The 16,910-nt window shown below is 42.0% G+C and overlaps 1 protein-coding gene and 1 long non-coding RNA gene across 2 annotated transcripts; both read left to right on the plus strand.

Annotated features, from left to right (window-relative positions):
- The first annotated feature begins 777 nt into the window (after positions 1-777).
- LOC131235451 (zinc finger CCCH domain-containing protein 9) lies at positions 778-3,323 on the plus strand. The gene is made up of 2 exons (XM_058232633.1): positions 778-1,543; positions 2,995-3,323. The coding sequence occupies exons 1-2, from the start codon at positions 812-814 to the stop codon at positions 3,292-3,294; spliced, it is 1,032 nt and encodes a 343-aa protein (XP_058088616.1). The 5' UTR covers positions 778-811; the 3' UTR covers positions 3,295-3,323.
- A 9,118-nt stretch (positions 3,324-12,441) lies between these two features.
- Positions 12,442-13,292, plus strand: LOC131235531 (uncharacterized). Its single transcript, XR_009166193.1, has 2 exons — positions 12,442-12,684; positions 12,801-13,292. It is a non-coding gene; the product is annotated as an uncharacterized LOC131235531 (long non-coding RNA).
- Positions 13,293-16,910: the final 3,618 nt, after the last annotated feature.

Raw genomic sequence — 16,910 nt, forward strand, 5'->3', positions numbered from 1 at the left:
CACAATATGGACAGTTCTGATCATTGGACCACTCAGCGTGTGGGCCTCATTGGGTGGGGACTCACACGCTAGTTATATCTCGCGACAGACCCAATAAACGAACTCGTCTGTTCGGACATGCGGCGCCAAGCTGAGCCATGGGTGACTAACAGTATAGTCCGTTAGGCCACGTAGGATGTCACCCGCCGTTAAGACCCTGCCTCTGTGCGGGCGCTCCATTCCGTTAGAATATTTAACGGTTTCAGATCCGGTCTCCTTCTAACCAGCATGCTTTCTCCTCCTATATAAGCCTCCTCGCTCTCCATTTTCTTGATTCTCCCTCTCTCTCTCTCTCTCTCTCTCTGAGAGAAGAAAGCCGATCGCCCTCTCTATTGGTAGTTTCTACCACGATTTCAGAGGTGATTTTAGCTGTTTTTTTCCAGACGATCGATTTCACATCCATTTCCTGCTTTTTTACTGGATGAGCTTTGTTAATCTCATCAGATCTTGTTTTTTATGCATTTCTTTGATGATTTAGTTGGATTAGCTTATTACATTCCTCAGATCCTATAGTTTTTGCACTGAATCTGTAAAAATCACTGAAAATGATCTTCATCTTGCTGATAAACAGCATTTTCTTAAAAAGTTTTCTTGTTCTGCACGAAAATCCACGACCATTTCTGTGATTTTCTCTCTTGATTTCAAGAAAATCTCCTGGAAATTTGCCCAAAATCGCATTTCCTTCGATTTTCTCTTCTGTTTCAAGAAAATCTGCAAGCGTTTAGCTTGGAAACGCATTTCGTTTGATTTCCTCTTTTGCTTTCAGCAACAAATGCAGAAGGAGATCGGTCCCGCCAATGGCGGCATCAGAGCTGCCATGTCGACTCCCAATTTCTCTCAGAATCAACGGCTCTCCGCATCTCCTCATAGAAACTCCGACGGTTGCGATCTCACCAGTATCTACTCCATCGTACCTCCTCCCAAAGACTCTGTTCCCAACTCGAGCTCCATTTCCATAAGCCCATCTTCATGCTCCTGCGATGAAGAGAACGCAAACGCGACGGAAAACCGCCTCTACCTAGCGACGCTCGCGTTACAATACCACGATTTATACGAAAAGTACGGTGCGTGTCTCTCTCGTCTGCACGAAACCACGCAAGAGGTGGAGGCGCTTCGTCAGGAGAACACGAGGCTTCGGATTGCGAACGGAGATCTAAGCAAGCGGCTGAGCCTCTTGACGGGAAAACCGAGCTCGCTGCCGAGTCGAGTCGGCTCGCCCGGCTTTCAGCCGCTATCAGTCGTGAATGATTTCCGGCGCCTTTGCGTGGGAGATGGTGGACGCAACGGCCGGGCTTCGAGCGAGGTCCCGGAAACGAGTCCGACGAGCGTGCTTGGTTACGGGGAGAATCGTTTCGAGAAGAAGAGCACGGAACGGGTTACACTGCCGAAGAGCATCTCGGTACGGTCGAGCGGATTTCTGAAGGTGAGTCCACCAAGTGGGAGTAACGCGAGTTCTAGTCGCGCCAACCGATTCCGCCCCACAAGTCCGCTAACTGTCGGATCGGTGAGTTCCGATTTCTTCATTTATAATTGCTTTTTATTTCTTTTTCTTTATTTTATTTTATTTTTTCTTTTTCCAGGCAGTCGTTTTTTAACGAAACCAGAAAATTTCTATTGCAAAATGACTGAAATGACCCTATCCTCCCGGGAAACTGGGTACAGCATTTTTCTGCTTTAATACGAGGCATTTTTCGTAGTTTTTACATTAAGTAGCTGTTTAAATCTCTATGCGTTGATTATTTTTGGCCTAAGGACGAAAATACCCTTTGAATTCAATGTCCTTAATCAATTACTTCGATAGGTTTAAGGATATTTTGGTCATTAACTGAGAATTTCCCGGGATTTTACTGAATTAAGTCCACCGGAGTTGATACAAACGTCTCGAGATTCGGCTTTTTATTTCCAAAAAGGCAATACTGTGAAAGGTATTTCTCACCTATGGCAATGTTGTCATTTACACTGATGTTGGGCTTACATGGTTTCAGAATGCAGCATTGTTGTGTTGGGAACGAAAATACCCTTCGAAGATAATGGCCTTCGTCAATTAGTTGAATACGGATCGTCTGTTTTCGTCAAGCAGCAAAATTGTGATTGTTGCAATCTAACTGGACCGTGTGATCGTGTACTTGCATGGTGATTGAGATTGGACCCATCACTATTCAGTAAACGAGGAAAAAAGCGGGAAAGTCGTGCCTTTGGCAAACAGAGGATCCGGAGGTTATTTTGGTCAAATAAATTTTCATTTTTCTGAACCGCCTTCGCGATTGGATTTTATATTCTAAAAAGCGACACTGTGAAAGGTATTTTCGGTGTGCTCTATCGCGAATATGTCATTGATGGACGTGGGACTCTGTCGTAGTCATTTCCCCTCCCACGAGAAATTACATGGTCTTGGCCCGAGGGCCCAGGAATCCATTTTGCTCTCGCGCATCGAGTTTGTACTTGGGAACTCAGGTTTTAGGAGTCCGGAGAGCCGATTTGGTGGGCCCCATACCGTTGGCAATATTTCTAATCTAAACAGTATGTACTGGCCACCGACTCAATGAGCATGGTCGGACTCATTGAACTCTTGATCTAGACCGCCGAACCATGGGCCCCACTAGTATTGACTGAAAGCTGCATGACCTTTTAACCGTGGATCGTATAATTCCTGTGGTCTCTTCCTCAAGAAATATACGGTCGTCGATTGAGATCTTGTTCGGCCAAAGAACATCAAAGGTGGTGGGATCTTCCTAGCGATCCAAATCGGTCATTGCTGCACGACATGGTCTATGGATTATGTATCCAAATGTCACCTATTTCTGATCCTAGCCGTCCAGATTGGCCCATCACGTGACTGGAAGTCGGGCCCCACCTGTTGGATACCTAGTACCACTGTCACTTGTAGTAAAATAACTGATTTCTATCTTCTTTTTTTAATAATGATGTATTTTACTCATTTTTTAATAACTGTAGCAACGCGTATACGTTCCTGGAGAGAAGAACGACGAGGCAGCGCTGGAGTTCGAGGTTTATAACCAAGGCATGTTCAAGACGGAGCTCTGCAACAAGTGGCAGGAGAGCGGGACGTGTCCGTACGGAGACCACTGCCAGTTCGCCCATGGCATCGGAGAGCTCCGACCGGTCATCCGCCATCCGCGCTACAAGACTGAGGTCTGCCGGATGGTCCTCGCTGGCGACACGTGCCCCTACGGCCACCGCTGCCACTTCCGCCATGCCCTCACGGAGCAGGAGAGGTTCGTGGGCCCCGCTTGAGCGCCATTTAAAAAAAAGAAAAAAGAAAAGTCAAATAAAAACTTCTTATGCAACGGCCGCAGGCTGACAGGGCGATGTGCACAGCGCAGAAAGAGAGAGGAAAATGATAAATGTTGGGTTGGTTGGGTAATTCCGATGTATATAATCTCACGTAACAATAATAAGGTAGGCCGTCGATGAGTGTTGGTGTGTCGTCGGGTAGACATTTCCTCTGTTGCTTTCTTTCGAAAAAAAACATTTTTAAAAATTTTACTTTTTTAATTTTTGTCTTTTTTAAACTGTGTTTAATCTGATTCTTGAGGTAGTTGCTGAGATGGCAGCCATGGCTGTTCTGCGTTGCTGCCTCTCTCTCTTACCCTCTCTCAGACGCTTGCAGTTTCTCATTGCATTGCTGCTGCTGCTGCTGCTGGGATATCCAAACAACACCAACAAACTCCTGTAATGATGATATTTGATACGGGCACAGTAAGTAATATTCGATTGGAGCTATCATATCGTAACTGATATTCTCCCTCTCTTGAATGCTTTTTCCTACGTGGATACTGCTACAGTAGCATCACATGTTTTCTTTCATGAATTGGTAGAGTCGTGTGTACCAAAAATTCATTACACCCTCCATTCAATGAATAATTAAAAAAGACCAAGTATTCTGATCGATGGATCATCTAATTCAGTGGTGAGTAGATGAATGGTTTTCGTGCAGCTTCTCCTGGCTATTAGTATGATGGGTCCAAAGGAGTTTGAGTAGGGTGGAATGTACTGAATAATCTTGAATCAGAGTCCCCTACTTGAAGGAAGATGGCTGGGGCTGGAACCTTTATTACTTTTTGTGCGTATTAAGCACTGCATCGATCTTTAAAAAGTAGCAAGTTGGTGGCATGTATTTTTCTCTCACAAGAAATTGCTGCATGTTGCAATTCCCATTGACACGCGTTGCAAATATGTAAGGCAGTTACAAAACCAAACGTATAGACGATAGCCCATTAATCAGATAATCCTAACCAACCAATATTAAATGAGCTTTTGACAAACTCTCTGTTAACCATTGATTTGCCTCCAGTTATTGGACGTCCACGGTTCCTCTTGTCTCTTATTTTGGATGTGGCACTGAAAATCAATGGTCATGATCCCCATGCATACGTACCACTTGTAAAGCTGAAATAGTTTTGATGTGCGCGCACTTCATTCCCGGAACTCCACGAATCAGGCATCATTGTGGTAAAACAATTTGGTCGGTTGTGATGATGGTCACGTGCGTTCGAATGCATTGTAATTACCATGCGTTTGAGTTTCGTGGGGTACGCCTGTGATGTGTACGTAGAATCCAAACGGTACATTGGGCGAGACTCATGGGCACTGAACGTCCGAAGAATCATCCTTACGGACCTTACCAAATACTCACGTGGGATCATACACCATTGAGAGCAATGTACCATAATATCTAACAGCCTATGTTTCGCTTGTGGCCCACCTAAATTTCGGAACCCACATCAATTGGGTTGAATGACATATGCACAGCAAGATGGACCCACAGTCCAGTCCATCCTAAAATTCCTATGGTAGGCGTTCCATCTCCAATGTCCCCTGTTGCTCCCTTTGGTGTGGCCCAACTAATTTAATGAACAGGCTGGTATTTGGAATCTAGGCCTACATTGGAGTCTTATATCGCGACTCGTTGGATGACACTCATGCATCATGGTGGGCCCCTACAGTGTCCGAACTACGGTATTTAGCATGTGTTAGAACGCATGTGATCATTCCCCGTAATGTATTTTCGGCAGAAGAAAGAGCCGGCAGTCCGCTGACCACTGAGGACTCTGTTTATTTCGGCCATGGCATCCCTACTAAACGGTACGTCTCCCAGGACTAAGGCAGGCTTCCAACTCCTACTCCTCTCTACAGGACTCGATTGCGCAGTGTCACACACAGCACGGACGTAGGTAGTGTGTGTTATTGGGAAAGCTCCGTGGGCCCCTTTATATATATATATATATATATATATATATATATATATATATATATATATATATATATATATGCCATCCATCTATTTTTCCAGCTCATTTTAGCTAATGAGCCCAAAAATGAGGCACCACACCAAAGGAAACCGTGGTTATTGAATGCCCACCGTTAAAATCTTTCTTGGCCCAACTGTAATTTTTATTTGCCTTGCACCCGGTTGATCAGGTCACATAAACACATATCACCTTGATTTAAAACGTTTGTAACCCTCAGAAGTTTTTAATGTTGAACATTCAATCGCGGCTGTTTCCTAGGTGTGGTCCGCTTGAGATTTGGATCTACCTCATTTTTTATCTTATGCGTAAAACGAGCTGCCAATATGGATGGACAGCGTGGATAAAATACGGCCCACAGAGCTTTTCCAGTAGCGCTTAATACCGAAGTGGGTGCCGCATGCTACATGGCCTGGCTTGAAATGTGGGTCACAAAACAAAAAAACCGTCGGATTCATGCCTTCAATCGCTAGGAGCCGCGCGAACTAATTACGTGGCAGACTGCAGACTACCAGATTGCCATGTATTTTATAGGATTAAGGGCCAAGGTTCCACGGTAGTACTGTCAATGGGCTGTCCATCGAGCTCTACTGCTCTCTGGCCTGGCCCGCTTCATGCTGGCCTTGGCCTGGAATATTAGGCCTATGGTCAGGCCCTGGGGCTAAAATATTACCCATTTATTAATCGGGCATGGGCTGGGCTTATGTTGTGCGGAGGTTGACATTTTGGTTTTGGAACTTTGCTACAGATCTACAAACTTTTATAAATGCCGTTCTACATAGGTCTATCAATGATCAAGCTGGCCTCCCGCTCTTAGCTCACCAAGGCTAGAGCTGTCCCGTTGGGCTCCTGCCTCAGCCTGCCATAAGCCGGCATTGCTTTTGACATTTACAAGCCCCGGAAAAGGCTTGATTTTGAGGCCCATAGGATCAATGGCCGGCCGGCCTCGACCTGAGCCACATTCTAATAGAGGCCTAGCACAATCCAACTGTAGGCTGGCTGCAATGGGCTTGGTTCGAGCCTATTGTACAAACCCGTGGGCAACCACCGGCCCTAAATTGAGGCCCAATAATTAAACGATGTGGGCTCTCAGACGCGGTGTTATACTCTTGTCAGCAATTTACTGTGCTTACATAACCATGGGGATAAGTGTAAATGGTCCAAACACCAGTTTTAATCTGTTTTAGATGGATGATAATTCATTGTGATGTCTACACCACGCAATCGGCATTCAAGGATGCGGCAGTGATCCGTCCAGGAGAGCGGCTTAGGTGAGACCCAGGCCCTGACCCCAGACGGTCTGGCCCTTACAGTGGGATTACCGTCCTACCTTGATGTATGTATTATATATCCACCTCATCCATCCGTTTTTCCAAATCATTTCAGTGCATTATTCCAAAAATGAAGCAGATTCAATTATTATGCGGACCATACCATTTGAAACAGTGGTGATTGACCATTAACAGGCCACAAAAGTTTTGGATCAAGCTGATATTTGGTTTTTTACCTTCATCCAGGCTTATGTGAGCATATCAACAGATTGGATGGTAAATAAATACTAAAAAACATTAATATACACCTTAAAAAGTTTTTAATGATAAGACGGTCAATTACCGTACGGTCCACCTGATAATTGGATCTGCTTTGAGGGTTTTTATAGATTGATGGGCAAGGCCCATAAGAGCTTACAGCATTGTTAAGTGCTGTCTCCACCTTAACAAGTTGGGCCCTTTTCTAGGCCCCAATTTATGGAAGCCCAAAAAGAATAGGTGCATGACCAGCTATGAAGCCCATGTATCTTCATAGAAACCAACCCAATTACACACATATCCATGAATATAAAATCAAATAGATATGATTTAAAGTTTGGTCACACACTACACAAAACTTTAGCTATTGGATTAGATATTTGGGCCCAAAATAAGTGGACACATAAAAAAGGCACAAATTTAGTCCACGTGGGTAACAATGGTGGGGGTTTGAATCTATTTCCTCTCTCCATGATTGATTCCATGGTCTGGCTCTGATACCAAATGTTAGAGTTTCATTTACATGGTTACATCATGCATCAACTATGAGGAAGAAGAGAGAGTTTACTGCCTTGACCATTACTGTTGGCGATTAGAGTTTCGCCGGAGAAGATAAACAGCCACCAAATCTTCCTTCTCTTCCTCTCTCATAATGATGGGAGATGAAGCTTAGCACATGTGAGAGAAGAGTCGAGGACCGAGCCTCCTTTAAAGCTTGCAGCAGTCAATAACACAGCATTGTTATTAGATATGCACGAGGCCGGGTCCTCTACAAGGACTTGTAGAATAAGCTTATTGTGTTAGTAAGTACGAGCATAGGTTGTGTTTATGGCATCCAACTTGTTTGTGAAGGCTGCCCTACCATGAAAGTGGGACAACTCAAAAACCATTTTGATCCAAACAATGTATAGGTGAAACTAAGCAAGGTATGTCTAGGCCCAGCCCATGGTCTAAGATCCAGCTAGCCTGGGCTAATGAATGAGGTTGCGGCCGGGACCACCACCGTACAATGACTCGACCTAGGCCTTGCCTACTTGTCAGGACTTTCAATACATGCGGGCTCAGCTCCAACCCAATTGTTCATTGGGCCCAAAACATATGCCTGAATGCTACCCTGGCCTAGAGGATGGGCCAACCCAGCCCATTTTCCATTCTAATGGTGAGGAATACTATTTCTAGACGAGCATTGAAGGTGCCAAACACAAGCACCGCTAAGGAACGTGGGTGAGATAGGGGTCAGTCATCAGCCGCTGCCCTTAGTCCTGGCACCAAGATAGGATTGGGACGCTGATCATGCGTTGAATGTGGAATCCTGTCAATCTTTTCCCAACCGTCCGCTTCTCTTACATGTGCGGCCCACTTGATGAGTGGAAATGTGCACATTTTGCGCCAACAGCATTCATTGTGCGGACCACATGATGTACAACCCAGATGTGTGTGCCATTTTCAGACTACCTTAGCCATCCAAAAAGCCAAAAAAATAGACACACAATAACGGGATTGCATGAGCCCTCAAAAATGAGGGCCCTAAAGATGCTTAGGAAAAGGACTCGGATGTACTAGTGACCCTTTTAGTACGGGCGTCCCTATAGCCCCACCTTGGTGTATATGTTTATCTATGTTATCCATCCGTTTTGCCAGCTCATTTTAAGACATGACCTCGAAAATGAAGCAGATTCAAATTTTAAGTGGACCACATGATGCAAGAAATAAATGGCCATTATTAAAAACTTGATGGGGCCACAAAAGCTTTCACTTAAATTCTTGTCCATAATTCAATTGAATCCTTGGAAGCTGAAGACCGAAGATATAAGAGGACATGAAACATTAACAAATGAAGAACAAGTAAATTATGAGGTGCCTTGGTAATCCTAACCTTATACATAAAACAACATAACCTCTAAATAATCTGTTCTTAAATGGGTAGACTCTTGCTTGATCATCATATAGTCTTATGAGCTCATTTGAAACATTAGAAATTGGCTACAAGAGGTTTAGAGTTGTTGTAAACCAAACAGCCCAAGATAGCAGACTTTTGATCAAAGCTTGATCGATCGACAGTCGAGCTTGGTTGATCGAGGATGGCCAAAACAACTCAGCAACATTTCTAGCCAAAATCAAATAAAGTTCTATTGATCGACACACTTATAAGCTTAACGCATTGAAATGTGGGAGATCCATAAAGTTGCAAAATGTATAGGCAACTGCCCATTACAAATGACCGATCTTACCGACAATCCTAGGAGATCATGAGCATCGAATACTACCTTTTCCAAATAAGTGTGATATCCTCTTAAGTTTGTAAAAAGCGCGGGGGCTATAACCACCGATAATCCAATCTCATAAACTCCTTTGATGCACAAATGTCGATCGCATTGTGAAAAAGGTTACAACTTGATGCCCCATGAAGCCACAAAATGTGGAGGGACAAATTACAATGTTTTCTCCAACCCTCGCAAGACGTCTAGGTTAATCTTTAACCAAACAAGCTTCTAAACAAACAATACTCTAGTTGGAGTAGACCAAACTACGATTATGTCTAACTCATGAGGTGGAGTGTCCACTCGCTTTAACATTCAGTTGCATGCAACTTCTGCTAAAAGATAGCATATGTAAACACTCAAATTGGATATCGTCAGCCAACCACTAGCTGACGGTCATCTGTCAACCTTTGCACTGACCAAATATTTTTGACAGATCCTACATGTCAGTTTTTTTGCCAAGTGTACACCGTCGGCCAATCGCTAGCCGACAGATTTCTCTTATAAATATGACCCACAACCTTTTATCCAAAGAAAGAAGAATACGTAGAGAGATAAAGAGAGGCAGGATCTAGGAGATTTTGTTGTCGTGGAAGAGTTGTTTAACCAGCCCTTGAAGTTAGCGTCATCCGCGACTGCTCTCTCAGTCAAAGTCAAAGGCAAAAAGATAATGAAATCAACGAGTAAGGTTATGATTTAAGACATTCAACCATCCATTTTAACTGAAAATTGTGTCTGATGTTTTTTTTTTAATTTTCCTCACATCTCAAATTAAGTCGCATTCTATTTGTACACATACCAGAACACCAACAATAAACACACTTTTTTTTTTTTTGCAGTATTCTCTCATAACTAACTGTTTTTTATTTTACTTGCCTACTTTGGGTCTTAAACCCCATGGGCTAAGGCTAATTTCTATTTATTTTCATGTTGCTTACTCGGGGTCTTAAACTTTGCGTTGTAAGATTAGGTGTCATTTTATTTTCTCTTTTGGCATGCCTGGAGTTTTAAACTTTGTGAAGCATAACTAGACTCAAAATTTCTCTAATTCTTTTCTAAAACCATATAGTCTTAAGAAGTAGAGACTGTGCATTTGAAGGGCAAAACAGAGTGCCTAACTCCTTTTTTCGTAACTGATGCCATTAGTCAAAATTCACGGAACATACCAGCTAAGTTAGTTACTTGAATTGGAAAATCTTGTGATTCTTTGACCTTTAAGCAATTTCATAATTTTTAACCTGTTATAAATTCCAACATTCTTTTCGCTAGTGGAGATTCTAAGATAAACACAATTTTACTTTTGGGTAGACCATGAATTTAAATCAAAACAAAACAGAGCTGACAAATAGAGAAAGCCAGGGAAAATAAGAGCTTCCTTCCGCCTGCGTAGTACATATGCCGCAGGGTATTCACATAATCATGCCCTAAAATGAGCTTTGAAAACGGTTGGACCATGTGGATTTAATGCACCTACATCACTGTGAGCCCAATAGTCAGGGGTCCCACCCACCTCTAGATCCAAGGTCTCATCTAACCTGCTCCCAAAATTAAAGGGAGAGGATTGAATACTGACAGCACCAGTAGCTACGTGGCTACTGCACTATGCTATGTGGGCCCACCATGATGTGTATGTTTTATCTATGCTGTCCATCCATTTTGGGTCATTACTGTAGGAAGTGAGCCAAAAAATGAGACAGACCCACTTCCTAGCTGGACGACACCACAAGTAAAAGAGGGGTGATTAAAAGCATATTATTAAAGACTTACTGGAGCCCACTGTAATGTTTAATGTTTTTATGCCATCCAACCTGTTGACTAGGTCAATAGACCAGGAGGAAGGGAAAACACACATATCATCTTCATCCAGAACCTTCGTGGCCCCGTGAAGCTTTTAAAGGTGGGCGTTCAATCACCACCATTCCCTGTGGTGTGGTCCACTTGAGAATTGAATCTACCTCATATTTGGTATCTTGTCTAAAATGATATGGAAAAATTTATGGACGGCGTGGATAAAACACTTGCATCATGGTGGGGCTCACAGAGCACTGTCTAATAGCCGGTCCCTTCCGGCAGTGTCATTATCCAATCCACCTCCAAATCAAAGCTATTGGCCGCTCGGATGGGCCACATGCTCGAATTTAGGCGTCATCTTACACTTTTCGGCTGTGGCCCACTTGAGTTTCACTTTCAAATAATGCACGGTTTCAATCCTCCACAAATAACAAGTATCTCAGACTTGGGAACGGATTGGCTACTCCCCCTGACACCAGCCATTGGCTGGTGGTCAGTGCTCTGTGGGCCCCACTATGATGTATGTGTATCATCCATGCCTTCCATATATTTTTATATATCATTTTATAATATAATAGAAAAAATGAAGTATATCTCAATCTCAAGGGGACCACATTACAGGAAACTGTGTTAAATGAATTTTGACCATTAAAAACGTTTTGGGGGCCATAAAAGTTTTGGATCAAGCTGATATTTATTTTTTCCCTTCATCTGGGTCTTTATGATTAAATCAACAGATTGGATGTCAAATAAACAGTACAGTGGGCCTTAGGAGGATTTTAATTGTGAATATCCATTCATTATTTTTGTCCTGTGGTGTGGCGCACCTAAGATTTATATCCCTATAATTTTTTGTATCAAGCCCTAAAATGATCGGTAAAAATGGATGAACGGAATGGATGAAACACGCACATCATGGTGGGCCCCACAGAGCACCGACCACCAGCCACGGGGCTGGTGTCGGAGGGAGTAGCCAATCCGTTCCCCTCAGACTTGTGGGGTCACATGGGTTTTGGTATCTTTTTTACTTATATGATACTCGGCTGTGCATGGCACTTGATACGCATGGACTCGGAATTATTCGCTAGATTTATATTAACTAAAAAAATCGAGTGGACCATGCACCGTACCGCCTCCATGGGAAAACCCAAGATCAGAGTGGTTGGACAATGCTATCATCTGATCCGTAAAAACTTGTTTGTGAAAATAAGACCGTTGGATTTTATAACCGTCCCACAAATGTCCCCACTACTCCTCGTGAGATAATCAAATAAGCTTAATTTCTGAATTATGATAAATCTACGTTAGATACAATAATTTGTTAGGTTTAATTGGACTACTCATATGACACATCTGCAATTTCTAAGTGCCTGTGTATGATCCATCATACTCCACCAGAGTATAATTATTTTCTTGTAACTGCAACTCAGGCTCTATAGCAGTTTTGAACAAAACAATGGGTGGGAAAAGCGGTTTTCAGGAAAAACATGTCATTCATGTTTGTATATAATAGAAATTGCGATTCAAAGAGAATATCTTGAAAATGGTGTTTGAGAGGGGAAATATCTTAGAAATGGCGTTAGAGAGAGAGAGAGCGAGAGAGAGAGGGGGGGGTGTTTATGGAAAGGGAGATGGAGCTTCTTGAAGTTACAGGAATGGGTACGTGAGGAAAATCATCTTTTATACAATGGATAAAAGGTGTGTTTTTTTTTTTTTCCTATGCCCCCCATTCCTATGATTTCCAGTGGTTCTTCCCTTTCCTTTTTGGCCCATTGCCGTGGTGCGGATTTCCAGGTGACTATTTTTTTTATAATTTTCCTGACAGGTTTTGCTAGTATACATCTTAACGTTTTGTAATATGATATGTCGAGACTTTACTCATTTGATTTGATTTTTATTTTTTTTTTCAGTGATCCAAGCCAGTTATGTGATAGGATTATCCGAACAACCTTTTAATAATATTTCATTGCTTGGCTAACATACAGGGTCGGTTAAAAATGAAAAATATCTCATGTCTTATTCAAAAAACGAGTGGACGGTTTGGATTGCCTTATAATCACATTGTATGGACGGTTGCAGTGCCTTTGATATTTTTGTAAGTTGGGTGAAATTAACATTGTGATTCTATTTCTGTTACTGGGCTGGGGCTCAGTTGCTTAAGCCCATGCCAGGTACCCGGGCCCCAAACTCAGCCCATGGTTGAAAACCCAATACAACGGAGAAGAATTTACGGGCCCACCTTGAAGAAAAGAGAACTTTAATTCTCTGTCAGAGCCTTATTGGTGATAGTCTGTCTCTTAGAAATTACACATGACATCATATATGTAATTTAAGTTGAATTGCTACAATTATAGATTTAGAAGATGTAGCATTTTAAAATAATGCTTGTTTGATTTACTGATTATCGGTTGCTGGGAATTTATTGGACAGCTAAAAATGGGAACTATCCAACGGTCAAATCTCGTGGAACAATTGTCCAGGAATCAAGTTAGAATGTTCAACCAATATGGGAATAATTTGGACGGTTAAAAATGTAATTGATCAAATGGTCCCATCTCATAGAACTGTCCACGAATCAGGCTACGAATGTTCAAGCAATCTGTGTTAATTATGCACCGTTCAACCGTGGCCCATGATAATAATACATGTCCTGGGCCAGGCCAGGGACCCACTTTTGTGCAATGGTTGGATTGTTCATTAGGCGTGTACCATATACATGAGAAAAATGCCATTGAAACCTCAGATGGGCTGGGCTGGGAGTGGGCAAAATCTTTGAAGCATGTGGCTATTCATGAGGCTTTTTTTCCCTTTTTTTTTTAAAAAAAAATAATAATTAAAAAATTTATTAAAACGCACACACCCATACAACACATGGGCACTGGAACCCGTGACCTTAGTGTTTAAAGGCTCACTAACTATCACTGAGCTAACAGTAGGGACCACACAATGGCCATTCAACATGCACACTAGCACTTGTACACCACATGGGCAATCGAACTCGTGACCAAACATACACTGTCTACCACTGAGCCAGTAGTAGGGACCACAGTGGCCATTTATCTGGCTCACACTACAAACATCCCAAAGAATGGTAGTGAATTAGGTGAGACCCTGAACTCACCCGCGAAGGTGTGGCCCTTATTGTGGGCCCACCTTCATGTATATATTCCGTATCCATGCCCTCTATCGGATTTTTTCATATCATTTTGGGCTATTATTATTAGTATTATTATTTTATTTTATTTTTAATTTTTTTTTTTTATTTTACACATGCACACACACACACCCCAACACTCACGCCGTAGTGGGCTCTCACCACCTATGGACACTCGGACCCTTGACCGGGTGTTGAAACTCCTGAGATTCTACCACGGGATCAAGAGTAAGGATCCTGGGCCATTAGTATTAGGTGGACTATTAGTCTATTTCCTTGAGAAATCTGAAAGCCCGGAAAGGAAGACCGAGAGTCTAGTCGTGATTGACCCTTAATGGGCCACAAATGGTTTGGAATAATCTGATATTTGTGTTTTTTTCCCCTTCATCCAGCCTATGTAACCTGTCCTTATCAACAAATTGGATGGCAAATAAACATGGTAGGGCGTTCAATCACCACTGTTTCCTATGGTATGGTCCACTTGATGACTGTATCTGCTTGATTTTTGGGATGGACAGCGTGGATACATAATGCCTAAATTAAGGTGGGCCCCAAGGTATGGGCCTCACCATCTTGGGTGAGGCCGGGGTCTCACCTAATCTGCTCCCCAAAAGAATGGGGAAGCTCTTGAACGCTGAAATTGGAATGTTGAAACATTTTCATGTTAATAGCCAATTTTCACACGTGTGATTGATCATTGGACCAACATTTTTTTTTTTTGGGCCAATAATATGTTGTAACGCAAACTACATGTGTGCTATTTGCTCGGATTGTTGGGTAGGGTTTTACTAGGATATGGCAGTTGATTTCCACCCCTGGCCCATGGTTTAGATTCATTTAAACCATTCATGTTCTCAACACCACGTCTTATAATTATGCTTCTTTGAATCCTGGTTTAAATGTGAGCCATTAAAGATTCATCTTCATGCACAATCATTTGTTCAACAATTGTTTCTTATCATGGCCTAGGTAGCATGTAATTATGAGCATAAACGGTTCATATCATTATTTAAAATGCAATGCGAGGGTGAAAGCCAACCACCATACTGTTATGAATGTGGGTGGGGCCATCTTCTCCTTCTAAAAACCCACGGATGGCAGGGTGTAAAGATAAAAAGGGCAGTGGGTAAATTTCGTGGAATGTCAGTAGTGGTTATGATCTTTTTGATAGAAAAGAGGGAATAGTGTGTATTTTTTGTTAGGGATTTCCTGGAATAAATCGTCGCATCTTCCTTTGATTCATTATGAGAGATATCCAATCAATCAGAATGGAAGTTAAAGAGGATTTGTCCTCGTTGTTTCCTTTATATGGAACCTATAAACAATGTTGAAAGAACCAGCCAATCAGAATGGAAGTTAAAGAGGGTCTTTATCCTCGTAGGTTCCTAAATACGGAACCTATAAACAATGTTGAAAGAACGATGCAAGGAAGGGCATCAAATTGGATGGTCTAAACTGATGCAAAGGATGGGCATCAAATTGGATGGTCAAAACTGAATCTAGTCACATGGGCAATCCAAATTCACAATAAATGCCCTCTCTACAGTGTTTCGGGAAAAGAGAGAGAATAGAAAAACCTTTTTTTTTTCAACTCGTGGGCCTACATTAGTTTATGTACCAAATCCAACATAATCAGAAGGGTCGCCGCATTATGATGTACGTCACAAGTGTCACCCACTAAAAAAGTGGGAAGCCCCTAAAAGAGCGGCTGATCTAAACTATCATGCAAGCTGCTATGTGAACTTTGGATGTTTTGGGCGGATGTGTTGTTTTTTATGGTGTGGCCCACCCAATGTTATATAGATCTCATTTTCAGGAAACCCATCATCATTTAAGGCCTTGATGTACCAGTTGCATGGCTTACATATAAGCACATGGACCCTATTAATGTTTGATTTGTGGTTTTTTGTCACGTGACAAGTGCGGGCGTGCCAGAATTGAATTTGCGACTCAATTTAAATTGAACAACCATGACACCAAGCATCGAGATAGGCAAATACGTACTATGTGATCAAGATCGAATCAGATTGGTCATCTATTCAACCACTCACTCAGTATGTAAAAAAGATCAGACAATATTTAAAGGGTAAGGTCAGTCCTCTGGGTTAAACATTTGCCTTTTGTACGAAAGGATAATTTAATACAAATAAAGAAAAAACAGAAAAGGAATCTTTACAGTCAATCATGAAGAGCAGCTATATAACGCCTTCCTGAATGGATAACTGAATCCAACGTATGAGTGTAAATTCAAATTACAGCTAAGATTATCAGCTACTTAATTAATACTACGGATTACGCTATGAAATGTAAACATTGACAAAAAAAAGTAGAGTGAGTACACTAAAGAATATAAATGACATGTAATTAAAAGATATATTAGCTTTGATTGGGTTGGTATGCGAAAAAATCTTTCTGCTGAATTCATTTACTATTCATAGCCACAATTCGACCATTTAGATGTTTCCCACGTTTTGACGGTTATTATAACCGTTTAACACGTCTTAACCCTCCTCATTTTTACTCTTGTCATCTATCATGTAACGGCTCCAGGTCTTCTTGCTGACTTGACCACATTCAACGCAGTTGCTTGGTTAGGCTCCTAGATGATTATCAGCCGCTTGATTGATCTTCTGAATGACTATCGACCGCTTCGTTTGTCATCTGGATGATTATCAGCTGCTTGGTTTGCCTTTTGAATGTATAGTACAACTGACCTCACAATGGTAGAATGACATTTACACGTAGTTGAATGGCTTCACCTCAATGTACTAATGTTTGTATAAGATTTGGCCTATCCTTAATATTAAGGGCTAAAGATTTGGCCTACCATTAATAAAGGGCTAAAGGTTTGGCCTACCATTAATAG

This window comes from Magnolia sinica, chromosome 19 (genome assembly GCF_029962835.1).
Source record: "Magnolia sinica isolate HGM2019 chromosome 19, MsV1, whole genome shotgun sequence".
Taxonomy (NCBI): Eukaryota; Viridiplantae; Streptophyta; class Magnoliopsida; order Magnoliales; family Magnoliaceae; genus Magnolia; species Magnolia sinica.

Excerpts from the sequence above, each read along its gene's own strand:
- LOC131235451 (XM_058232633.1), top strand. The coding sequence starts at position 812 with ATGCAGAAGGAGATCGGTCCCGCCAATGGCGGCATCAGAGCTGCCATG. Across the intron at positions 1,544-2,994 it reads GTCCGCTAACTGTCGGATCG|CAACGCGTATACGTTCCTGG; the intron begins GTGAGTTCCGAT and ends TAATAACTGTAG.